This window comes from Perca fluviatilis, chromosome 22 (assembly GCF_010015445.1).
Source record: "Perca fluviatilis chromosome 22, GENO_Pfluv_1.0, whole genome shotgun sequence".
Classification (NCBI taxonomy): Eukaryota; Metazoa; Chordata; class Actinopteri; order Perciformes; family Percidae; genus Perca; species Perca fluviatilis.
The window spans coordinates 13619896-13647484 of record NC_053133.1 but is presented as its reverse complement, the minus strand read 5'-3'; the positions used below and the strand labels follow the sequence as shown (position 1 = coordinate 13647484).

Below are 27589 nucleotides of genomic sequence, written 5' to 3'. Positions count from 1 at the left end.
ATTTTACCACAAACTTGTGACTAGTTAACTTTCTAAAGTGGGCACAATCACTTGTTTGCTAAGAGTCTGGTTGGTGATTGTGAATGTGTGATTGTGTAAAGGTGTTCACGAGATAGATACCAACCTTTCGTGAACTTGTGAATTTCGCCAGCCATCTTCTCTCCTTTATGCATCCTGGAAGGCGACGTTGGGGGCTAAAAACACCAAACCCTGCACGGTGGGAGGTGTGTGTGTGTGTGTGTGTGTGTGTGTGTGTGTGTGTGTGTGTGTGTGTGTGTGTGTGTGTGTGTGTGTCACAAGTGACAGAGGAGAGCAGGGAAAGGAAATGCAGCGCAACGTGTTTTTAAATGGCGTTTAAAAATAAATATATATTGATAACGCAATGTGCGGCAGCCGGTGTTGATAGTGAGGTGCACCGCCACACATTAGTCTATGTGTGGGAAACACTGCTGTGGTTTGGGTCGGCCTGGACAAAAGTGCCAATGGAAATTTTTTTTGAAACATTAGGCTGTAGCAGAAGAATAAGTGGTTTTGTCTTGTTCTTGTTTGCAGCACACAGACAACCAGACTGAGATACTGAGAGAGACTGAAATGAAAAAAATAAGAAGATTGCTTTTGTCACCAATTGTGTATTTCACTGGTGTAATGGATTAACCAGTTGAGACACAGATAGGCATTCAGTCAAACTTCCTGTGAAGGATTCATGCTTTAGTCATCCTCCATATTGTGTCTCTGTCTGTATTTTTAGACAGCTGCCTGGCTCCAATACGGACTCTGTTTTCATTGGCATAGTTTGGACTCCACAACTTGAAAAGCCTTTCCTTAACCCCTGCTGCTCTACGGACACACACACACACAAACACACATATATCTCCTACCATTTGTCAGGCCAAGGTCGTGCGCGTGTTTGTATGTATGTTATCAGCTTCTAATGAGGAGCAGGGCACACAGCTTTTTCTTGTCTGAACGACCCTAATAAAACTGACAACCCTCTGTCCTCTTCTGGCGGAAATAACTAGCCTTAAATTAAAAAGGAGTATTATATACACACACACACATTTTCATTTCATCACACACTTCAGCAGATACATTGCTATGTATTCCTGAGCGGCATACAAACTCGCACCTAAAACATAAGAGAGGCAGATTCTGTTTAAATTCATCAAATGCTTGTGCACATAAAACAACGTAAACAACCTACTTCATACTTTTTACGTTTTAACTGTAGAATGTGATTTTGAAATGAGGTTTGGAATAATTCCAAACTGTAGACTAAACTAACCAGGATTTGTCTGATTACTGGTGTTAATTTTCCAGCATGCATCAGAGGCCGGTATGCGCGCGCACACACACACACACACACACACACACACACACACACACACACACACACACACACACACACAGAGAAACTGATAACAGTAAGTTAATTAGGGTGGTGAACATGGTCTAACAGCTCAGTGAGAGGGGAGGACAGATGGGCCTTGACTCCACACTGACACAGAGCCAGAGATGGTAGGAGGAGGCGATGATGGATGATGGAGGACAGACAGGGGAGGAAAGTTGTTTGATGGGGGTAGCGGGTAGAGGGGGATGAAAAGATCAAGTGTGGAGGGAGAACAAGCTTGGTAGAGCTGCAGGGATTTCCCTGAGTTTTATAGAGCGTTAGGCCAAGGCATAGATGGTCAGGGTAGACACTTGACATTGTAAATGTTTTTAAAATTGTTTTACAGTTTTGTAAATGGCTATTTAAAGTGCAGACATGCGGTGGTAAAGATGACAGTTGTTTGGGTTGTAGACAATACTCAGGAGTAATGGGTGTCAAAAGATACAATCCTTAGATTGCATTATTAGAATTTTTCTCTCAGGTCTCACATAAACACAAGACAGAAAACTACCTTTTATATATTTATTTATATATATATATATATAAGGGGTGGTACGGTTCACAAAACCCACGGTTCGGTTCGTATCACGGTTTTAGGGTCACGGTTTTCGGTTCAGTACGGTTATTATTTTTTCTTTAACACTCCAGAATATACTTCAGCATATAGCTAAAATTAGCATATTGAATGCATGTTGCACAAAACGTGCACACAGTGGCAGTTCTATATTGTTTTATTTCATCATAGGTAACGTGAAATCCAAAATGTTCCCACACACCAGACTATAAACGACGCTGGCGCATCCTCCAGCTCTGGGAAGCCTCTCTCCCACTTGACATTTCTGCAGGTGACATGACCTGCAGCGGCACCCCACTCCACTTGAGGAGCGGTCGGCTCGGTGTCTTGCAAAATCTGATGAAAATCTTTTAAACTGACCTTTGTCGATCTGAAATGAAGACAGATTCAGAAACTGCATGGCCTATTTCTCGCTTAAAATGTTTTCAGAAACACGTTTCGGTAAACTATTTTAGTACAATATGAGATCGTATTCTGAACGAGCCGCCATGACAGTCTGGCTTTGAAATTTGGGACCAGCCAGACCCATGTGACGCAATCGTCCAATCAGCTGCCATGGGTTGCGTTTTTGTCACGCCCATCCGGTCATTTCCAGTAACTGTTTTAACATAGGTGTCGAGAAGTGGGCACTACGGCAGTAAGAGGTTAGTGCACATTAACAGTGTACTGACGAACCGTCGCGGTACACAATGCTCGAACCGAGACTAGCGAACTGGGCGCCTCGGGTGTTTTTTCATGAACCGTATTACCCCTAATATATATATATATATATATATATATATATATATATATATATATATATATATATATATATATATATACATATATATATATATATATACATACATATATATACATACATACATACATACATACATACACTTTCGTGTATGTAATTGCGCAGCCATAAATTAACTGCCAAGTGTTGTTTAACTTTTATAGATGCAACTTGCTCATTTGGGAGGAAGGATCCTGTTATCAAAATGAAGTTTGGAATGAAACAAGTGAGATAAAAGAGTAGGAGAGGGGGGAAAGAAGGGAGGCTACTTTCATCCAGAGCAGAAAGGGAGGGGGAAAAAACATGAAGCGGAGGATAGCCTGAGATGGAGAGGGTTAGGTAAGTGAAATGAGTTGATTTACTTGAACCGACAATGGAAGGAAAAAGGAATGATGTAGGCAAACAAAAACGCTGCGTGTGGCTGGGTGGGGGGTGTCACTTGCATACTTGACTTCCCTGCAGAAACCTTTTTTTGTGGCTGTCAGTTCGACAGTTAAATGAAGCTCAGGTTTAAAGGAGCGAGTGTTTTAAAGCTGTTATATAGAGGTTATATTTTGTGTTATTGCTATGTACTGTGGCTATTTTTTTTCATTGCATTAACTATAAGCCTTTCTGTCAAGTGCACAATTCAGTGGTATTTAGGTCAAGTTGACCCGTTTCCTTCAGGCTTCAATAATGTTCAAATTTACTGCACCCAGAGGTGCTTCAAGCCCATACACCTTTCATGCCTGTCACATGTCCTTTTTGTAGAGGTTTAAATGTAATGGCCAAGTTGCTATGTTACCGAACTGCTTCGGTAACAACATTCAGTTTCAGATTTTGAGTACATTTTAGATGTGTTCTTTTAGCGGTGTTTCTCTCCCGCCATCTGCTATGACAAACGAAAAGAGGAACTGGTGTAAATCAAAAACTGGTGGCAATAACTCAAACCTTGGCAACTATATCTGAGTTTGAGTATGGTTACAAAAATTTGACTTTTTTTGGTTACCTTAGAATTGGTTAACAGGACTAAGAATCTGATCAGTCCTTTTAGATTCTTAATTTGGTTTTGTGAAGTAATACAGCTGAGTGTCTCCTCAATTGTTTTATGGTGGTCAACTCACTTTACTCACAAGTTTCCTAGAAGGGAGGTCATTTCTTTTTTTTTTCTTTTTTTTTTTTTTTTTTTCATTGTTCGGACTTTATTATCAATCAGCATTTTTAACCATGTTTGAAAGCAGCTCTTTGAAACCATCTACAGTATTGGTGTCAGTCACCAGAATGGATTGTATTCAACATTACTGTTGCCCATTTTTATTGATGTATTTTGAACAAGACTGAAGAGTTTTTGCTTTATAGCTACTGCTGATATCATCTGTATATTAATTAATCTGTTGTTGTCTCACACTTTCTCGTTTTCAGGGATTAAAGTTGGAGCCCAGCTTGTTGCGATGCTGTCACATCCCCTGTGGGAGCAGCCCTATCGCCGACGCTGTCAACATCAGCAACAAACTGCTACTTGACATTCGTCGCCATATCAAAAAATACTACTCTGTGAGTATTTCCATGTGATTGAGGCGTGATTGAGGTTTTGATGAATCCTATGGATTCTTATAAATAAAACTCTGCTTTACACACGCTCAACACAAGCACACAAACATACATGTATTCTTCACCACCTGCAGGGCCACAAATGGGGTTTATTTAGTTTTTATTCTGTGTTTAATGCTGCAAGATGTTGGACTAGCACAGCTGACCAGCTTGTCTTTTCCCTCTTTTAAACTTGTGTGTTCAGAGAAACTGTACTGCCTGTAATAAAATAGTCCAAATCTGTGAAAATTGACCTTCCACTAAGTGTTTACTAAAAGGTTGGACTGTATTTAACACAATGTGGGATTTACCAGATGCTGTAATGATAAGAGATGCCATCCAAAAGATGTTGGATGAGAGATAAAGGAAACCTCAGCAGGGCACTGCGCTGACATTTTCAACCAAAAAGCGCATTATGCTTGCAAAATGAAAAGAACACCAGAAAGATTTGAAGGAGCATGATCCATGAAAACACTTAAATGGCCATTCTTACTTTGAATACCAAGTTTAAAATGCCCTCTTTGACAGTTTTTTAAGATGATCCGGTGAAATGTAAATGACAGATCTGGGAAAACTGGGTCATAGAGAGTCAGTAAGAACTAAAAAATACAACAAATCAAATATATTTGACTTTAAAGATCAAGCAGATTTGTCTCAATAATACAAGACTACTCTGAACTCTTTCTGTGTTGGTTTATAGGCTTTACAGGGTAAATTATTTTGCCATTTCAAAGGCATGGAATGAGTGATAATATGGATCACTGGCTCTCTACATTGTTAGCTATTCACATTTTCAGATCTACAGATTACACAAGAATATGAGGCCAGAAATAAGTTTAGACCTGCAAATGTGCATAGCCACATGATCAAATACACGTTAAATACGCAGGCATATAGAAATGTCAGAAATTATTACATGCTGCTACTAAGCATTTGTTTTTATTGTTGACCCAGTTGATCATTTTTAGCTTAATTGTGGGAATTGTTTAGACTTGGTTATTTTGCCTGTGAAAAAATATCCAGATTTCGCAATGTTTGAGAATTTGTGACTTCACACAATATTGTTACTAAAAGTGACTCATCGGCACTAATTAGTTAATATTATAATCTATACAATGGGAACGCACTTCCTTTGTAGATGTTGGATTAACAGTGTAGCCTTGAAACTGTCAGCAATGCTTAGGAATAAGACACACAGGCTGCCAACAAACAAGACATTCCTAGCATTAGCAAATGCGAGCATTCTAACACTCTGAACTAAGGTGGTGGCCATGGTATGCATTATCCGCTAAACATCCGCATGTTAGCATTGTAAGCATGCTAGCATGCTGACAATAGCATTCAGCCCAAAGCTCTGCTGTGCCTTAGTACAGCCTGATGGGGCTGCTAGCATGACTGTAGACTCTTAATGTTGTTATAGTGTAATCTGTAGGTTTTGTCCCATGGAATTATTCAGCCATGGTGCTATGCCACTTGAATCCTGAGGAGTGCCACCTCATGTTGAATTCCTTATGATGTAAGCTGAAGTTTCAGGCAAGATCCTCTGATATGAAACACTGTAGGAAACCCTAGAAATTTGTCTTTGCATACATTTGCCATATCGTTATATACTATGATATAGTAAATTCTGTGGTTTGAGTCTGTATAGAGACGGGATGTAAAGCAAAATAGTGTACAGGGCAAGTTGTCACTGTATTCCGTGCCTGACGGCCAGCCTGAGAGTGAAGTAAACTGGATGCCTGTGTTGTCTTTGTAGAGGGCCCTCTCTCTTCCTCGCTCTTTCTCTCTCCTGGTAGCTTCTAACACCTTGGTCTTGAGTGAGTGGAATGCACTGTCTGTAAAAGTTTGTGTGTATGTGGGGGTAACTCTCCCACAGTGCTGAACAGAAATCAATTAGTTGGGTGAATGTGTGGGGAGCGAGTCCCGCTCAACCCCTTTGTCACGATGTGTGAAACAGCTGCTACCACTGAATACTTACACCTCACACAGCAACACACACACACTAGTGAAGGCTGAACAGCAGCGGACACAGCACACACAGCGGGGCTATGAAGAGGGGTAATATTGTGTAATTAAGGATTCCTTTCAGGCCGAGGGAGAGTTCAAATAGAGCTGTTTGTCTGGGCAGATAGAGTGAAAGGTGTGTGTTTGTGCGTGCGTGTACGAATATATATGTGCGTGTATGTTGTTGGCGTCCTAAGCTAGGACCAAAGACACATTAATCATTAGTGAAATCACCCCCACCACCATTATCAATAAACCAGCACCCTGAGAATGGGCAAACACTTGTTCACTCCTCACTCTCTTTCACACGCACGCACACACACAGTTGTCATCCTTTGCTCCTCTTGTCCCACTGTATTTGGCAAAATGAGAGATTTGCTTGTTTCTTGAGCCATCCAATTTTTTTTTTCTTTTTTTTGGGTAACCCCTCCCATCTAACCACCGTTGCCATGGCATTTAACAAATTATTGCAATTACCCTCGTCATGCGGGTCGCCCCTGGAAACGGGCTGAGGGGCAAGAGAAGAAAGGGGGTGAGGAAAAAAAAAAAAAAAAAAAAAAAAAAAAGAAAGAGAAGAAAAAAAAAAAAGGAAGAGGGGGGGGTCAAATTGTTGAATAGAGAAGCTTTGATTAAGCGGAGGAGGTACAAAGTGGAACCGTTTGAGCTCTATTCTGTGTGTGTGTGTGTGTGTGTGTGTGTGTGTGTGTGTGTGTGTGTGTGTGTGTGTGTGTGTGTGTGTGTGTGTGTGTGTGTGTGTGTGTGTGTGTGTGTGTGTGTGTGTGTGTGTGTGTGTGTGTGTGTCGATTTTAGGTCTATTCACTTTAGAGCTGAAAGTACCGACTGCTGAAGCACAAAAAACTTAAAGAGCTCTTTTGTGTGTGTGTGTGTTTGGCAGGTGGATTCCTCTGCTACAGGAGTCATGTCAGAGAGGCTACTCCAGTATGTTAAATTAACAAAAGAACTGAATGGATTAGTCAATTACTATACAGAAGTAGATAGTACATTAAATGAACATTAATCTGCAGCTATTTTAATAATTGAAATTTTCAAACAAAATTTCACTAGTTGTTACCATCTTAAATGTGACTATTTGCAGTTTTTTTTATTTTTATAAAGTAAAGCAAAGATTTTTGTCTTTTTGGACCGCAAGCAATTTGAAGACGTCACCTTGGGCTTTGGAAAATTGCGAAGGGCATTCCTAACTATTTCCGGACACTTTATAGACCCAATTAACAATACCGGTTTGTTTACTCACTAAATTGTAAGAAGATATTTAAAAAATGCCCATTGCTGTTTCTCAGAGCCAAAATGTGATGGTCCTCAGCAGAGCTGCAAAGATTAGTTGATAAATCAGTTAGTCCATCAAAATAACATTTATCCACAGCTATTTTGATCAAAAATGAATCATTCACTATTACAGTATCTGACCCTTAATAGACCAAATAATGAATCGGTTAATTAAAAAAATAGTCTCATATATTTATTATTAATGTAAATTGTCCTAATTAACAATACCTGACTTGTAACTATAGATAAAAGGCAAAGGCAGAGAAGATACAGGGAGCAAAGACGGTTCAGACGAAGGCTGTAACTAATAATAATTTTCATTATCAATTAATCTGTCTGTTATAAATCAATGAAATGTCAGAAATTGTGAAAAAGGCCCATGTCTTCAGATTGTATGACCAAGAATGGAGAGTGAATGTTTTGCCTGACAAATAACTTCATATATAAATATATGATCACAGTTAATTAATTAGACTGATTGACTAACTGAATTATGGACTAATTGTTTCAGTACTAAGCAGCCGTTCAAGGGTCGAAAACGGCAGCACCTAGACTGCAGAATAATTAAAAAAGATTGTTTGCCAAACGTTTCCCTGCAGCTTTAAGAGAAAAATAAAGTAATAAAGATGATCCTAAGTTTCAGACCCCAAAATGTAACAGAGCAGAGACGTTTGAGGAGAGCTGAGAGTGTTGAAAAAAAATCCAACCGACAAAGAAGAGGAAGCAAAGAGGGTATATTTCGTGGTGGGCCCTGTCGTGGCCTGGTCTTGCCTCTGTTTGGTTAAATTATGTGGAAATCATTTGACATCTGCATTCAGTGTGTCAGGTATCCACTGCAGTAATTATGCAATTATGAGCCTTTATTCTCTCACATCCGACTGTTCACCCCCACCCTCGCTCCGGCGAAATGCCTCAATTAGATTTTATTTCCCTGCCTCGCTCCTCCCACTTTATTTTTATGTTTGAGTGTGTGTCGCTTGTGTGGATGGGTTTTGGGTCACAGTAGCAGAGCTTAAGAGCATTCTGGGTAGCTTTTCCTCCTTTTTAGCCCTCCCAGTCCTGGGCACTTGAGTCTTTGATGTGTGTCGTATTAAATCATTTGGATGCATGTGAATGGGAAACGATTAATATGTTTGTGCTCACACTGAATGCAGTGTGTTTGCGTGTGTTCATTCCTCTTGCGAGTCCCATGGGAACAGTAGTGTGTGCCAAGGCTTGTGTCACAAGAAATACACACAAAGAAAGACAACCTCTAATACTCCTTATCTCCCACCTCCATGAACCATTGTCCTGCATATGTCTTTATCAGAGACAGCGAAGCGGTCTCATTTCCCATGATCCTCAGCTCTTTACAAGAGGTGTTTAGATAATTAGTCCTGCAGCTGGGGTTTTTGGGTAAAGCTGTGAACTCTGGGACTTTCTAATTGATTTGGGACTTATGTGTGAATGTACGTTTGGTTTTCATTTAGAGGTGTGTGTGTGTGTGTGTGTGTGTGTGTGTGTGTGTGTGTGTGTGTGTGTGTGTGTGTGTGTGTGTGTGTGTTTGTGTGTGTGTGTGTGTGTGTGTGTGTGTGTGTGTGTGTGTGTGTGTGTGTGTGTGTGTGTGTGTGTCTCTCTTACCCTGTTACATAAAAGAGAAAAACAAACCTTTACAGTTAGAAAATGTGACAGGCATACCAACTGTACACAGTAAGCCAGTCTTGCAAAGTGCTTTCCATCTCAGCAGCTTTTGCGAGTATCAGGTATTGCTTCTTTGGCCATCATGTTATGGGTCTGTTGACACAGCGCAGCTCACTACCTGTCCTCTGTATTGGATTAGCTGTAAATGTTGTGCCTAAGTATTATCCCTTCATTTCCACATAAGGAAAGAGACTTTGACTTTGAAATTAAAGTCTTTACAAACTGGTCTAAATACACCAGGTTACAGATAAAAAAGATTGCACAAAAAAAACTTTACTATGAAACATGTAAATCATCACTGGTGCAGCCAAAAGTGTTTTTTATAGTCCTTCCAAAGCCGAAATTATACTGTCTGCGAGGGGCTGCTGGGGTCCGCGTGGCGGTAATGTCATCATTAAAAGGGTTTACACGTAGGCTCTGTGTGGCCGTCCACGCACCGCCAATATTTTGTGGCTGCGCAGACTTGTCCGGGCCGCAAATTTGCGTTTTCATAGGATGGCGAAGGCATGACCCGCCCTACTCTCAGAGGACTTATCCTGACATTATCTGACATCGTAGGAAACGCAAATTTGCTGTCCAGACATGTCCGCACAGCCACTCCGTGATAGAGTGGCGATCTACTGCGCATGTGTGGAACGCGTCCTTCAAGCAGATAGTATAAACAGAACGACTATGCATCCGTGGACGTACGCGGCTGTGTGTGTACGCGTACGTTCGGGAGTAAAATCAAGACTCCACAGCCTCAGTTTGTTCCGGTTAATTCTTGCCATTGCAGGTTATTAAAGGCCTCTGCACAGTGTGAAAGGGTTTTATACTGTAGAATCAGCTGTAAAAAGAACAATCATCTTTACCATTTCTTTTTTAGCTGCTGCTCAAAACTGATCAGGAGACTACACAACACAAAGAAACCGAACATAAAAACCAATGAGAGAGACACTGCATGTATGTGTGAGGGGGATGTGGATAGAAAGACAGGTGCGGTGGTTTTGAGGGGGTTTATTTTGAGTGAATGGAAGGAAGGATAGATAGATTTTTGTGGTGGGGGGGTGCAATGGCGTTGATGGCGGTGGGTCTTATGCTCTGTCATTAGTTGGGCATTAACACCCCTCCCATTTAAACCCCCTTAGTAATGACAGGGCATAAGAAGCCGAGGGGGTGGAGGGATCTAGAAGAATACGAAGAGATTGAGAGGGTTAGACCACAGCACCTGCCCAGGGTCACTACCTCACCCCAGGAGGTCCTAACTACTGCCGTTTTGCCTGTCCACTGCTCTGCCTGTCTCACAGAGCAGGACCCTGACACACAGCAGCTGAAGATACATTCAAATGTAAAGAGATATGAGGGTGAAGTTGTATGTAAACCTCAGTTCTTTCTCTGCATGTCTCTTGCAGTTTTTTTTTATTTTACACCCCCTCTGTTTCTTCCTCGAACTACTTCTCTTGTCAGTTCTGTTGTGCAGCCAAATATAAGCAACGATTTTCAGCAACATTTCCTCATTACCAGAAACCGTTTTAAAGTGTCTTTCTTGATTCAACAAGTTTTTTCAAAAAGTTTTTTGGACGATTTTTTTAAGAACACCTCTTATCAACAAAATAAATGGCGACAGAAGCACATTTTATAAATAAGTAATCATGTAGTGTACTTAAGGCTGCTGAATGTTATTTTCATCAGGAATCGCTATGGACATGAAAAAGCTTATTTCAAAGGAGTACTGCAGCAATAGTGGAATTTCAGGGATTTTGATTAATGCTCTTAAAATCATAGAAAGGGAATTAACAAAGGCCTCAATTCAGCAGTGTATATTAAAACTTTTTTCTTCTTTACTTTATTGCTTGATATTATGGTCTTCAGTCTTTCATTTCTTCTTCAGAGCAGCCAGAACCTCAGCGGAAACCACATTAACAACTGATGACCAGACATTTCTGGTCATGGATGCATTTCAACTCATTCAAGGTCTAGGAAAGACCATCAGATTTCCCCATAGCCCAAGTTAACTTAAAATGTCTTGTTTTTTCTGACCAACAATCCAAAACCCCAAAGTATTCGGTACAGTCATATAAAAGCAGCACATCCTCACATTTGATAAGCTGCCACTGCCGAGTGTTTGCATTCTTTGCTTAAAATATCAATTCAAATGATTAATCAATTATCAAAATAGTTGCAAATGAAGTCCTCTCAATCGATGAATCCACTGATCGTTGCAGCTCTACTGAAGTTTGGAAGTGTCACAGTTGTTGGAAGTAATATGTGTGTGATGTATGTATCATAGGGCTGGCTGGTGTGTGAGGACCAGGCATGCCAGAACCGAACCAGACGTTTGCCCATTGCCTTCTCCCGCCACGGACCCATCTGCCCTGCCTGCACCAGGGCAACTCTCAGACCCGAGGTAACACCAACATCACAATTTACACTTAAACACAGTTTATTTGGTTAAAGAAACAGGAACACAAGAATGTGGGTTAAAAAACATTCACAAACCCACACTCTGGGCCTGAGGTTGAGATGACTGCACACACCAAAGGACATGGTTGAATTCTGTATGTTTTGTCCAGGTGATGGTGCTATGGAGCTGAAGTCTCGCCTCACATATGTTCTGTACATCTTTACTCATTAGTATCACATTTCACCATATACACAATGATGAAGGCAATCTTCTCTTTGTCCTGCAGCTTCTGTGTGCTCGTAGCTCTCGTAGCCGTATGAACACTTTGTTAGCTTGACTACTGGATTTAAAAGAAACACTCTTCCTTTCAATTTGAGGGTGACGGTTCAATCAATGCCCCCCCCCCCCCCCCATTCTTACCATTCCTGTCTCAACCCTGGCCTTAAATCTCTCTTGTCAATTTTTTTTATTTTGCGTGCTCTGCTCCTATCTGTCCCCCCTGGCTGCTTTGCTGTGTCTAGCTCTGTGGCGACAGGTTGTAAACCAGAAGGCCAATTTCTGCTGTCACTGTAGCCACTTAGGTGGCCATTGCTGTGCCTGAGGGCCGTGGCACTTTAAACTGCAGGCTGAATAAGACATTAAACTCTCTGTGCTCACTCATGCACCTTTTCTCTATCCTAAAACTTGTAGCTTCTCTTCATTTTTACCTGCTCCTCAACCATGCTGTTTGATCTCTGGACTCTTTCATAGCATATCGCTTTTATGTACTTCTTTGGATGCATGATAATGATACTCTACAACAAACATAATCAGCAAAATGTACATGGTGTTAGGTATTTAAATTCATTATCCGTTTTAGATTCCCTGTGTTTTAGCAGGACTGTGGTGGCATTCAGTCAGGATCTCTGTCCTTGACAAAATGCTGGTTTGGTCTTGATAGCACCATGCTACAACCTACTGACTGCTACAGATACTGTAGTATGAGGTGGGAATAAAAATCAGGAGGCACACAATGTAGACACCATTACCTGTTAGAGTTGAAAAGTGTGTCATAAAAACCACTTTGCAAACATAGAAAGCATAGTGTTGAGCACAGAACAAGCTTTGAAATCAATCATTTTGGCAGACCGGGCCAGAATTCAGAAGGCTCTTCTGTGGTGCCGACTAGCTTGCTCCCATTCTCCACCAATGCTGGGCCCATGGAGCGCTGACTGAAACTACTAATGTATCCGTTCATGTCATAAGGGAACGGACTTAACAAGACATGTACATGTTGCTGTACTGTTGTGGCTTACAACCGTAACAAGGTTTTTCTTATTTTCATATATTGTATACCAGCTGCAGGTTGTCTGAATAACAACTATAATTATTTGCTTTAATATGAGACCCTCAAGTTGGATAAGCAAAAAAAAAAAAAAAAAACATTTAACAGGAAAAAAGTATATATATTTTTTTTTTCACAAAAGCAGCGGACAACATGGTTGGAAAGAAACACAAAGTATAATTTAAATGCCTTTTGAATATTTGAATTATGGATTAACAATTTTCTTTTTTCATTTATTTTAACAATGTTTTGAAATGTATCTATTCAGTAATTAACAACTGAACTAGTCTTTAAAGAGCCTACAGTGTGCCAGTGTAAACATTAAACACCTTGTTTCCGAAGGGCTGAAAGCATCTGCCCTGCTGAAGTGCCCTTTAGCAAGATACGTAAACCCTAGTACATGTTGCTCACCTTGCATCTGACCTCACTCAGAGGAGAGAGATTTGGTACAACATGATTCACATGAGGCTAACACTGACTTGTCAGTATGAGGTAACACTGTTATCTGAATCAGATGGAATCATGGAGATTAATAGCCCAGCAGCTCACATATTAAATTGCTGACAATTATGCAAAGTACTCAAGAGGCCATTCATGGCTGTTTGAGCTGGTGGTAGATAGTCTGTGCTCCAACAACTAGGGAAGATCAGGCCTCCACCAGTCCCCCACTGAGAGGTCTTTTTATTTTGTTTAGTTCAAGTTGTTGTTGTTGTTGTTGGAAGCTCCATCAGATTTCTGTGCGTTTAGCACTCTGGCTACATTCCCTTTATGCTTTTTACCTGCCAGTATCAGCATACATTATCAAGCTTATTATATCAGCACTAACCTGAAAGACAATGAGTTTCTTCTTTTGTGTACGCGACACTTAAAGCACTTGATTGTGCCAGAGCTTTTGTAAAGCAGTGTCTGGTTTGTGAGTCTGCGTTCCTTTTTCTCTGTTGCATCATGGTACTTTTACCGTCACTGTGGGTGCTGCCTCTCTCTCTCTCTCTCTCTCTCTCTCTCTCTCTCTCTCTCTCTCTCTCTCTCTCTCTCTCTCTCTCTCTCTCTCTCTCTCTCTCTCTCTCTCTCTCTCTCTCTCTCTCTCTCTCTCTCTCTCCCTCCCTCTGGACACAGATTCAGAGCGTGATCTGATCTCCATGTAATGGGAGAGTAATAGGCACTCTGCCTTGATTGGTTGGTAATTTGGGGGAGTTATGCACAGGTGCAATTTGTAATATTTTCAGTAAATTAAATTTCTTTCTCTTCCTCTCTCTCTTCTCCCCTCCCTCCCTCCCTCCACAGCGCTTAACTCAAATAGGCTATTTTTTCTCGCCATGTCTCAGATCTCTGTCCTGACTTTCCTTTTCTTTCCACCTTTTTTCAATTGCTTTTTTCCCCTGCTCCTTTTCTTTTTATTCTCTTTACCTCCCCTCCCTCCTTAGCTTTTGCACTCATTCTCTCTTCTCCTGGCTTGCTCTTACTCTCCTCCTCTCACCCTCCCTTTCTGTCGCTCTCTTTTTCTCCCCTCGTTTTATTGATGTACGCTCAGGCGCCCATTAGAGCTCCCTTTTTCCCTCTAGTGGAAATTGCAGCATGTTAATTTTCACACAAATTACGGCAATAGCAGGTATCTCTATTTGATACATTATAGCGGGAGCAATCAGAGATAATTGAGTGCCTTTCAGAGGGAGACGGCTGCATTCACTGCCGGCTCAAAGCTGCCCCATTATCGCCTAATCGCTCTTTAAACACTGAATTTTGCCGAACAAAAATTCTTGTCATAATTTTGCTTAAGTGTATTTGGAAATCACAGTCCTTTGAGCGAGGATAATTGAAATCAAATCCCTTTCACTGGAGCTGACATTTCTACATTTCCCTCCAATTGAAATTAATTTCAAAAATTGAGCATGAATATCTTCAAATAGCAGGCAATTATGCCTTTCAATGGGGAGAAATTACCGGTGCTGAATCGTTGGAGGCTTGCGGGCGAGAGCACCAGTTAAATGCCTTTGTTTCCCGCCGTGTTTGCCTAGTAAAGATTTACATATATTGACTCATTATGGTGTCTTGTGAAGCTGATCGGCGTGACTACCACAACCGGCAATAACGCTCATCGCATCTAAAAAGCTCAAGAGTTTTAAAGCCTTGTGGCCTCACAGCTGAGGGAGAATGTATGTTTGTTTCTCTCCGTCTCCCTCCCTTTCTCGCTCCCTCTCTCTTTCTGCAGCTGCAGTTGTGTGTGGGCTTGGATATCGTAGCTTCAGTATTTACAGCGTGTGTTTGCACCTAAACCAGAGAAGAGTATGGAATAAAGTGTGACGCAGAGGCCTTGTTTGTGTCACTGTTGCTGCGATATTTTCTTCTAAGCCATATCCATGTCAAGGCATTTAATGGTCATAGTTTTTCAGCAGCTTGCACACTTTCCCTCCACTATAAACGCTGTGTTTTTGTTTTTGTACTGTCGTCCCTCACATAAACACAGAGAAATATGGTCCGACTCACTACCTTTTCATTAACTGCTTCACTGGTGTACTCGCACAACAGTATAGTGTGCAGAAGTTCTTTGGAGGTCGGATGTGTGCGTCTATATGTGTGTGCATGTGTGTGTCCTAAAAGATGAAGGCAGGTGTTTTTAAGACTGAGTCTTGAGTGCTTGTTTCATTGTGTGAGCCATTTTAGACCGTTGCTCTGTGATTTGGATCAATTTGTGTGATTTAGCCTCTTTTTGTTATGTCTTACTTTTTTTTTATTCTATACATCCTGTCTCCATTCTCTCCTTGTTCTTCCACACACATACACATGTATGCCTATTTCCCTTTTCCCTTTTGGCTTAACTGTGTTTGTGCATGTGTACATGCGCCTGTGATGTGTATATGTGTGTGTTGGTGGGGGTAGTCTGCAAAGAGGGAGGCAATGGAGCAAGGGGTACGAGGTGGGGGACTGGGGGGTCCTACGCTCCCGGGAGAGAGGCAATTTCACAGCTGGTTTGCTCCTTAGGCAGTCAGGCTGAAAATGCTGCAGATTTGTGGAGCAAATTGAAATGGTGTCAGTGCAGGAACAAAGCACCGAGCTGAATGAGGAGGTGTGTGTGTGTGTGTGTGTGTGTGTGTGTGTGTGTGTGTGTGTGTGTTGCTGTGTGTGTTGCTGTGTGTGTGTGTGTGTTGCTGTGTGAGAGTGAGGTGGGGTTGAGGGGCTCTAAATTCAATAACAACCCTGTAACATTTTAGCCACGCCTTACTGACACCTGTCAATCAATCAGTATGCTGCAACTGGCCCGCCCACAATCTGTGTGTGTGTGTGTGTGTGTGTGTGTGTGTGTTCGTGCTCGTGTTCGTGTTCTGTGTGTTTCATTTTCAAGAGGAAGTAGTGGTGTGCAGTGTTTGTGCCGAGCGAGCTTGTTCAACCTTGGCAACCGTAACCGAGGCTCCATTATGGGATGAGCATGGTTTGGTTGTTGACTAGGCAGTGCATCAACGGTCAACAGCTGTGTGTGCCATGTGGGCAGCCATAGAAAGCCATTAAACACATACACACTCACATTCACTCATCACATAGTTTGCATTTAGTTGCATTAGATTTTCTTGCCACTTGATTATGCCACAACAGTAAAAACTGAAATTACAATTACGCGCATTGCCGATTGGCAGGTATAATAGACACACACACAGATACTGAGACACAGGAATTGTCAGGGGATTCTTCCTGGTGGTAATAATAAAGCACTCGGCGCACACCTGATGGCAGTGTGGGGTCGGGGCTTAGCGTGCCCTCTCCAGCGTAGCAGGGAAATGACGAGCCAATAACTGCAATTAAACATGCAGTATAATGGCTAATCAAATTGACAGCCTCGGCTGTTCGCATGCCTCTCTCACAATGGCTTATCACAACAAACTATTATGAGGGAGGGCATTTCAGGCCTGATCCCCTCTTTTCTTTCTCTCTCTCTTCTTTACAGTCTCCGATTCTCTATCTCTCACTTCTTTCTGTATCTTTACCCTTTTCCTCTTTCGCTTTTTTCCCTCTCCTCTTTCCCTCCCACCTCTCTGTCTTGTTCTTCCTATCCGTCTCCCCCCTCTCTCCCCCTCTCTCTCCCTCTGGCAGGCTGTCGTGTGGCTCCAGTTAATTGCAGTGGAGATTAACAAAGCAAGCAAATTAGTTTTCTTGCTTTACTGTGTCACCCAGAGGAAGGGAGATGTTTTCTTTCAGGGAGGAGTAGTCGTATGAGCCGAGTGCACATTTGAAGAGTCGCGTTCAGTCTACCTGTTTCTGAAACTGGTAAACAGGGTTTATTAATCTGTTGCCCTGTCATGATCCCCACTCTCACTACACTAAAATTATGGGAATTAATAACTTACTTATATGAACAGGAAATAAAATGGATTGGTAGCATTGTTAGCGAGTCAAGTGGTGACATACTGTATGTTTCTGTTAAACGAGGTCAAAGAGAGTTTGGGTAGAGAGTAATGCTCCATTCACACCATGTCAGCAGAATTGTAAGAACAGGAAAAGGTTGCTACTGTGATTCCAAATGTGGAGTGTTCATGCATTAATGGCTGCAGTTTAAGATTATTGTCATTATTGAATAATCTGCATCTTCTATTGATCAACCATTCGATTAACTGATTGTTTTAGCTCTACACACATTATTCCAGTATGGTAACCTCCCATTGCTATCCTTGTAGTCAGTCTAGCTCCTTTTTTAGATAGCTACTTAAATTTACCTACATGTTGATTGAATATGTAGCTGACCTCTTGAAATAAACATAAATACATTTGACACACCTTATTTTTCACAAGCTACTTGGTCCAAATACTGAAGGTCCTGGTTTCAAAACTATGAAGCTGATGAATTATTGATATGATATGTATAAAAATGTAACTGGTAGAATAAGACTCCTGTAACTGACGTGAAGCGATCAGCTTGAGAGAAGACGTCACCCTCTATTGGTGTTAGGATTAAAAAAAGAAGAAAAAAAAAACTTGTTACAGAGCGATGTTTCTTTTACTTTAACAGTCTTTGGCTGAGGACAGACTCCGGCTGCATACAGCACCAGTCAACAGCCAACTTTAATTTTGGCGTGCCATCAAGTTACTCAGTTATTTAGCAAGAGCTGAAAACACCGGTCAGTGCTAAAAGGTTAAAAAGTATCTGAATGAGAGAGAGAGAGAATTTCTTTCCGTTGGAACATCTGTAGCCATTTTGCAACCACGTTGTTGACACTTCTTGTAAAGATGCACTGATCTGATAAGCCGGATCGGTATTGGCACCAATACTGACCTTCTTTGTTGAATTGGGTATCATCCATCACATGACTGATTCACATCAAAAACAGTTTCTGTGTTGTTGTTGTTGTTGTTATTATTACACATTAAATTCAATATTCTATTATATTCATCATATTGTGCGACAGGTTTTGTTCACATTGTGTTTTTGTCGCTGTAGCAATGTTTGAGCCCTTGTTTTGTGTGTGTGTGTGTTTTCTCCAGTACTCCGAGAAGGCCCTGTACAACCAGCTCTGCTTCTACAGGTTCATCTTTGACTGGGACCATGCAGCTGCCAAAGTACTACAGGGTGATGAGAGAGGTAAGACCATGCACACCCATTCGTGTTGCTTTGTTACTGTACTTAACATTAGGTCTTGTGTTTAACTTTCAAAAGTTCTTTTCTATTTGTTACAGGATTCATTTCTAACGTTTTGTGCAGTACTAGTTGTGTTTATTTTTTTATTTATTCTATCATATTTTATACATTTTTTATTATTCTGCAGTACTGCCTTTGGAACTGAAATCAAGGTACTAGAACCGCTATTGAAGTTAGATTTTTGATGTCCTAACAATACAACATACCATTAGCAATCAATAGCTCAATGTAAACCTTTTAGCCAGGCTACACTTATAGCATTCACCAGTGATGTACAAGTACAAGTAGCGGAGTATGGGCATTGGATATGGGGAGGGGGGTTAAGGGCATTCAGCTCCTCAAGTCGACAGCCCTAATTTAGGAGACGGATTCAATCACACACACATACAGAATGCAAAACGCTCCAATCACTGGAAGAAAGAAGGAAAGAGCCCTCCATCGCTCTCCCTCTACCCTTACCCTCACTGTCCATCTCTACTGCTTTCTCTCCTTTGCTCTCTCTCCCCTTTCTCTCTCTCTCCCTCTCTTGGACAGGCACTCGTTTGGCTGTGTTGATTGAAAACAGGTTTTAGATTTGGGGAAATGATAGGGGGAGTAATGTGCGCGCTGACGAAAGGATAGCCCTTCTCCTATAATGGGACATGGAGCGTATATTTCCCCCCTTGGACTCAAATAGACGCTACTCCAGCGCTCTGGGCGCGCTCAGTAGGCGTCAGCCACAAGGCCTCTTTACCCATAGTTCTCCCTGATTGATGTCACTTGATTAGAAAGGGCTGCTGGGCCGAGTGATTTATTTATTTGATTAAATATTTATGTATGTATGGTATTTGTATATGTATGCCTGAATTCGGCGAGCGTGTGTGCCAGTCAGGACCTGAGTGAGGCAGCAAAAGAGTGAGACAGCAGAGGTAAATATAACGTGTAATCAACAGATGACCACTCAGAAGATGGAGGGAGCTGAAATGGAGGGATTGGACCGGTGTAGGAGGGGGCAGGGGGGGAGGAGTACTAACATGATTATAGCCTCCATTTTTGCTTTCTTTTATTTCTGTCTTTGCCCAGATGCAAGAAATCATCGCCAATCAATTCTTTGGCCTCCTCCTTTCTTTACGTTCTTGTTCTTTGCAGTGTTTTTTGTCTGCACCAGGTTTTCTCTTCTGAGTCTTAGTCTTATTTTCTTCCTCACAATACAATACAGTACATTCTTTACGTAGTGGTAAAGCATTGGAAATGTCTGCCCACAGTTTACTGCACACATAGAAGCTACAGTGTTCAGGATACATACCACACGCTACATTGTTGTGGAGCAGTTTAGGATCTTGTTTAGTGACGGCTGTGAGCACTTTGTGTTCCGCTGACACCAGATCAGTGCCTTTTACCAGGAATCAGACATTTCACACGTGCGGTCTGTCTACTTCTTCAAGCTCCTAAGATCAGACACACTTCAAATGCTAAGACCTGTAGACCAATGGTTCCCAACATTTTGGGCTTAAGATCCATCAAAATCAAGTATTATATTGTTTTTCATGTTTTTATTATGTTGTATATGTCTGAGCTGTGAGCGGTGCAGCCAATTATTTTGGCTTCCTAGATTAGTTGGTTTAGTTTTGTTTTTGTTTTTTTGTTTTTTGAAAGAGCGAAAGAAAAGTAAACTGAAAAAAATAAATCACTGTCACACTTATTGCTACTATATGTATTTACAATGTTTAAGTCTACCCAACTTTCATCAGGCCTTATGAAGTCATACAAACAGCAAACATTAAAGGAGAGTTTTCTCAGGTTGGTTCTTATTAACAGTATAGACATTTTGTAAACATTTTATTGGTAAGAAATGTGTCTTGGTGGGCTGTAAAGGGGCGCGGGTTAGGGGATAAACAGACACTACATCCAGACACCATCGTGTTTACTTGGTCAGTCGAGAAGCAACTACTTTTCTTTTGTTCCTTGAGCTTCCAGTCCATCAACTGGGTCACTGCAGGTATACTGTAGGTCACTGTGCTATCAATTATTGAAGGGCTACAATGTGACTGTATCAGTTCATCTGGTCTGGCAACACTGACAAACCAGTGTCTGATTAATATCCAACACACACTCATGCAACGGTTTTCCTCAAATGGAGGAGGATGCATGTATACACACACTCATGCTGCTATAAAATATAGGTTTAAGGTGTTATCCCTCAGTCCTGGGGGCAATAATACCCCATATTACTGCATTACACACCCAGGGGCCACACTGCTCAGATTACAGGGAGGAGACCTACAATCCTATACACCCTACTCTGTTGCGTGTGAAATATATACCTATAGGGCTTTATGAGCACTGTTTGCACACCATCTCACCGTAATATTGTTGTGTTGTCTTTCTGGTGGCGATAGTGCTTTGTAGTGATTGTAAATAGCTTTGTCTGCTGGTTAGACATTATGCTGGCAACTTCAAGTTTCAAATGCAGCTTTGCTTTTTCGCCACTATTTGAGATCATAAACGGTTAATTCCAATCATCAGTCATCCTGGTGACTTTTGATACAGGAATAAAAAAATTCCATTGTCTAAACTACAGTTTTCTTATCGTCAACCAGTCCTACTAAAACCAGCACTGCGTGATTGTACTTACAAGTCTGTAGCCAAAGTCTGATACATGTTGTTCCTTAGATTGTTGTCTAATAACACTTAAACTCTGTTGCACTTGGTGACATGTTCCTTCATCACGATGAACACTGTAGTATTGCTTTGAGTTAATCCTATATATACCATCCCTGGTATATCACAAAATAAAACATCAGAAGCCTCATCCCTTAATGTTTGCTTTGCTGTGGTTTACTTAACTCCAAGAACTATTAGTGTAAAGATAAATGTGTGTTTCATGATACACTGCAGTGCCTGTACAGCCTTATGTGTTTACATGTGTACTGACACACACAATAAAGCACATTAAAGTAAAATAGCTTTACATAAAAGAGCTCAGAGTCGACGCTGTGTGGGTGTTTGTGTGGCAGTGTTTGTGTGCGCATTTGCAAGCCTGTCTGATCTACATGTATATTGCATTTTTGTGCCTGATTGCTGCAACTGAGTAAAACATGGAGGTAATTTCATCCGCTGCAGGAGATCTCTAATAGATTATACACACGCAAAGGCACACACACTATGAAAAAAAACATGCTGTCCGTTCCTTAGCTGGGAACATCCCGTATCAATGACTTTCAAATCATTTTATGTCACTTTTCTTCTCTCTGTCTCCCCTGCTCTCCCTTTTTATCTTCCTCCCTGTGTCTATCTGTTGCCTTTCTCTTCCCACCATCACCCCTCCACTCCAGGTCTCAATCTTGAGTGTGGGCAGTATGATTGCGTGTGTGAGCAATAATGTAATTTTGCCGCATTGATAAAATATAAATTGTCCTTGAGCTGCGCTTTTCTAATGATCCATTTACCGACAGCTTCCCTGCCACCTCTCAGCACTCTGCATTTGGTCCTCTTCTACCCTCCCACTCCTCTTCCTCTCGCTCTGTCTTCTAGCTCTTCTCTTCCTCCTCTCCATTTTCTTCCCTCTCTCTCTCTTTTAATCTTCCACTCTCCCCTCCCTTTCTCCGGCGATACAAAGCGGGGTGGCAAAATCCACGGGTGCGATTGTCAAATCAATTATTCATTCTGTGCAATTACACTCACACAAAGAAGTTTCCCTGTGCTCCGAGTGGTGATTAAATTAACTGCTATTCCAGCTGCCCGTCGCCACCAGCCTAATAGAATATTCATGGAGGCGGCCGACGGAATGGCCGATCTCCATTAACTTCATCATGCTCACTTAATTACAGGCTTGTTATTGTATTTACACCTAGTTAGAGCGTGCAGAGCCCCGATCTACTCATGCCCAGCACTGCCAGAGTATGTGAGAGTGTGTGACAACACCTAGTTAGAGCAAAGATAACCCCTGATACACTCACTGTGCACGCGTGTCGGGAGTCCATGCGAATGTGTGTGAGGAAGAGAGAAATACTGTCTAATGCAATCAATTAGGCAAAGTTTGGGGGATCTGATGCGGCACTTGTGTGTACAGTATCCACGCGTCCTTCTCCATCTTTCATTCCAGTAGTCATCTTTCTCTCTTTCTTGTTATTTCCACAACGCTCCATTTTCATACACGTCTCGGCCTTCCCAGTAATGCAGCCTCCCGTCTCTTCTCTCCTTCCGCCTCACACTCGCTCTTTAAGGGAGGCTATTTATTTGAACTACACTCCCCACTGTGCTCCAACTTGCAGCAAGGTTTGTCCCTCTTTCTTTTTCTCTCTGTGACTCTTAAATCATTCTTTTATCTGTTCGCCACACAGTGATTGAGGTGGAAAAGAGAAAGGAGTGAGGAAGGGGAACGAGGAGAGAAGGGGGAAAATTCTTTTTTTCCTACCTTTACAGAAATGATGACATGATTGCTTTCGCTTGATCATGCATCATCACCCCTCTTCTATTCCCCAGATAAATAGACTAGTTTGTCTCTCCCTGCCTCTCTTCTCTCTTCCCTCCCCCCAAATCCCTGTCCTTGCTAATATGAGGCTTATTTGGTAATAGTTGCTGCTGGCGTTTAAATCAACCACACCTTCTTCTCTGTGTATGTGTGTGTGAGTGCATGTCTGATAACCATTTTTCACATGGATGTTTTTTAGTCGCCATGACTGTGAGCTAGTGTGCTTTTTAAGTGTTTAACTACCATCAATCGTGTGTGTGTGTGTGTGTGTGTGTGTGTGTGTGTGTGTGTGTGTGTGTGTGTGTGTGTGTGTGTGTGTGTGTGTGTGTGTGTGTGTGTGTGTGTGTGTGTGTGTGTGTGTGTGTGTGTGTGTGTGTGTGTGTGTGTGTGTGTGTGTGTGTGTGCGCGCGCGCGCCTCACTGTTGATCTCTGTGTATCTAACCTTTGTTCCCTTGGGCAGTCAGTGGGCTGGTATTTATCCAGCAGCCACTAATGCAGCGGGCAGGAAGGACGAGACAGGAGATAGGGCTATGGGGATGGCGAGGACATGACAACGGCCATATGGAGTGTGTGTGTGTGTGTGTGAGAGATCTAGATAAATAACTACTCACTGTTTTAAACGCATTTTTAATTTGTTTGCTTGTAACAAGAACTATGATGACTGTTCCATTACTCTCATCGTTGATGTTCAGGATTTGAAGTAGTGCTGAAACAATTAATGGATTAGTTGATGGTCAGTTAGTCATTTATCAAGCAAAAATAATAAACATCCACTAGTCCCAGCTACTCAGATGTGAAGATTTTATTTTTATATCGTCGTGAATTTAATATTTTGGGCTTTTGTACAGTGTGTCGACAAAACAATTGATGTCAAGACATCAGTTAGTAATGTTGCTTCAACTAACCGTTATTTTCATTATCTGTTATTCTGCAGATTACTTTCTGCATCGATTAATCGTTTGGTCTATAAAGTGTCAGAAAATAGTGAAAAAATGCCCCCCCGCAGTTTCCCAAGACGGAGGTGTCTTCTTCCAGTTGCTTGCTTTGTGCTTTCACTTAATTTTTGTCATTTTTGCTTAAAAAATTAGTAATCCATGATCAATATAGTTGCCGGTTAGTGTTCTGTTGATTGACTAATTGATTAATCAACTAATGTTTCAGCTCTAGTTGCAGCCCTAATTGGACTACTGTGGTACTCATTGCTCATTTTTTTCCCTTTTGCAGTTCTATAAAGTTTTTGCACTTCAGAAAATCTCATAGTGATGCTGTAACTCTGAGTGAACCAAAAGAGTGTGCACACTGTCAAGGTGCTGCTGGTCCCCTCTGATTGGTGGGTTTTTCCTGGGCTATGTCTACATGTATATGGTACCGGTGCGGTTTGCCTATAGGATTTTTACCAGATGAAGATCTGGGGACCAAATATTTTTAAATAAATGAACTGGTAGAAAAACCTTATTCATGTTCAATATGAAGGAAACTTTATTAATGCTGTGATATAACTTTCTCTCCTTTCCATTTTCCTGCTCCTTCACCAGTGATCTCTCTAGTCGACGCACTAGTATTCCTGATGTAGCTTGCTGCAGTCTTTGGTGTGACAGTGCGTTATTGCTTGGTTTCATGATTCTTCATCTACACTGGACGCTCAGTATAATATTGTTAAGATTTGGTTTTGGTGGCCACCCTGTCTGGGATGGCAGCTCTGTCTTCTCTCTGGCCTTATTGTGGCCCCCCCGAAGAGATAACTGGACAAGATATTGACTTCATGCGCTCATTGGGCTTTTCTATCACTTATGATCCTGTGTGTGTGCACATGCTGCCATCGACCCATCTGTTCAATCCTGTGATGCCCCTCCCGGCCCCTCAAAGTGATAACATTACTGGCAGATAGCATTGGATCTGTTAGCTCTCCATTTAAGGGCGACCCACTCCTCAGTGTTTATTAGTGACGAGACAAAGCCGGTTTGCTCTCTGCTCCTCTTCCAGTAGGACTCTGCAGAACCCAATCATAGGGATGGAGGGGGGGTGAGTCATCCAGGAGTGAACCATTCACTAGACTGAAATGCACATGTTTCAGCAGCCTGTAGTATTGACTTTGATGCAGTTGAGGAAGTGAATGATCTTCTCTTGAGCTCGGGCAATGATAACTCTTCTTTCCTTCCTTCACCTCCAGGTCGCGCAAAGCTGTGGAAAACAGAAAAAGAGGTGTATCGGAGGCTGAAGGAAGTGCCAGATAAAGCCTTGGCCACCAGTAGCTACTCGGAGATTAACCTGGCCAAACTCTTCCAGGCCTTCTCCTCCCTCAAGTAAAACAACACACACACATCTGTAAAGACAACACCTGCCAAGAAGCTCCAACATCTGACTCAAAGCGGGACATTTGCACATTCAACTACATCGGTTTTCTCTGTTTTTGGTTTTCCGAATATATATATATATATATATATATATATATATATATATATATATATATATATATATATATACCCCTCCTAACCCCCATATCATCTTCCCTGAACCTAATGGGCTTGTTATGTGACTTAGAACCCTATCTTAGAACCCTATCACACCTCTCCCTCCACCCCCCCTCCCCCCCTTCTCCAGTTTCTTCACATTGACACTCATGACTTGACCTTGTCAACCTGACTGTATGGTAAAGGGGAGTAACGCGTGGGGGGGGGGGGATGACTTATAATAGCAGCCAGTATACTCCAAAAGCCGGTAATTAGCCAGTGATAGTGACCGCGGCCACTAAGACCACTGGATGCCTGTAGCAATCGGACACTTGCTCTGATTACCACCATTCATCCCGAGTGTGTGTCAGATCAAGGGATGAAAGTAAGGAGGATGCGGGGAGTGATGGGGTGAGGGAGGCCACACGCGTTGCTCCCTCACTCTTTTGTCTCCGTATCGAACAGCTGATCTCATTCTCCTCCACTGCCTCTGTTTAACTGATGCCATTTCATCCCTTTCACTCTTTTTCTTCTACCCTCCCTTCTCTGTGCAGATTGTGTTTTAATGCCTGTAATTTTCTATGTATCCGACTTGTATTGCTCAGGTGGGTGTACAGTATGTAGTGATTTTTTTTTTTTTTTTTTGTTGCTGTAATGACCAGAATATTTCATATTGGATATTTTGATAATTGATGAGAACCATTTTGATACTGAAACCTCAATAAAAAGCTAAATGGATAAGATGTTAATCTTGTGTTATTGTAATGTGTGTGTGTGTGTGTATATGTGTGGGGGTGGGGGGGGGGGTGACAGAAATGGGTGAATGGATCCAGTAGTGTCTTCAGGTTTCCCTAAAAAAACAACATGGAAATAATTGAATATCTTCTCCTTTTATAGTGTATGGGCATCTGGTAACGTAAATCAAGCATTCCTTCACTTTATTTGGCACCTTATTTAAAGGATAAGTCTGGTGATGTTCTGCAATTTAATCTCAACAAATCCCACGAAAAGACCAAAACCAACAATGAACTGATGCCTGTGTAGCCAAAGCCTGATACATTATATTTTATTCCTCTGCGCCATTATTGTCCCAAAACTATTAAAAACACAACAATGAGCCACACTTTGGCCCTAGGTATGTCTTCATTACCATGAACCGGAGTTGATCCCACATACACCGTCTGCCATAGATGCTCACTAGTACACCAAATGTGTATTAATCCGCAGCTGTAAGTAGTCCCCAGCAAATGCACTGTTTTCTCCTGTTTGAATGATGTTTGCTAAAAAATTAAAGTGCCCAGCTGATATAGGAAAATATTTGGCCTTTTAAAAAAATAAAAGTTTACATTTTCACTTTCAGAAAGAGCGAATGGACTTTGGGGCTGAAAGCCCCAGACAGTGAAGTTGTATGCAAGTGCTGAAAGATGGACAACATTTTTTTTTCATGGGATTAATATAGAATATCACCAGCTTCATCATATAAATATAAGCATGTTTTTTGTGGGTTTTACCAAACAGTGTTGATTTCTTACGAGATTTCAGTTATTTCTAAATAGGAGTAAACCATTTGGATAAAAACCTCTATTATGGTATTTGTAATTTTCTATCACCGTATTATGATATAGTGCATTTTGTGAAAAATCCATTGAGAAGTGCTTATGACTAAAATAACAGACATGTTTGCTTTTGCCTAATCTAATGACTTAAATACCTGTAAAATCAAGGTGTTCCTTACATTGATGCCAACAGTATTCACATTACGTTAATAGGAATTGATAGCATCATAAACCGAATGGCAAAATGTACTAGGGCTGACATATGTATCGTCATATCACCTTATATTCTCTAATTACTGTATGTATTACCTCTGCTATAGTTAACGTTCAGTCTTGTAACTCGCTACATGAAGTGTTTCACCGTTTTCGTCCAAGAATTCTCCTTTGTGTTAATACAGTGGAGTTTTTTTTTTTTTTTTTTTTGATTCAATCCTGCCGCGTGCATTTCCATAAACACTGCACGCCTCACAAATCACTTCAAACCACAGTGACTTGAAGGCAACCTTAAGTGGGCTGAACAC

The 27589-nt window shown here is 41.4% G+C and overlaps 1 protein-coding gene across 3 annotated transcripts in view; it reads left to right on the top strand.

Annotated features, from left to right (window-relative positions):
* pola1 (polymerase (DNA directed), alpha 1) overlaps positions 1-25505 on the top strand; it is a 56217-nt gene extending 30712 nt beyond the window's left edge. For 2 of the 3 annotated variants that reach the window (XM_039790062.1, XM_039790061.1), the window contains exons 34-37: positions 4141-4272; positions 11549-11665; positions 18456-18552; positions 25233-25505. In XM_039790062.1, the coding sequence (XP_039645996.1) occupies positions 4141-4272; positions 11549-11665; positions 18456-18552; positions 25233-25369 (483 nt within the window). In that variant the 3' untranslated portion in view covers positions 25370-25505. The remainder of the gene's footprint in view (positions 1-4140; positions 4273-11548; positions 11666-18455; positions 18553-25232) is intronic. The other variant, XM_039790063.1, reaches the window with a different exon arrangement.
* The last annotated feature ends 2084 nt before the right edge of the window (positions 25506-27589 follow it).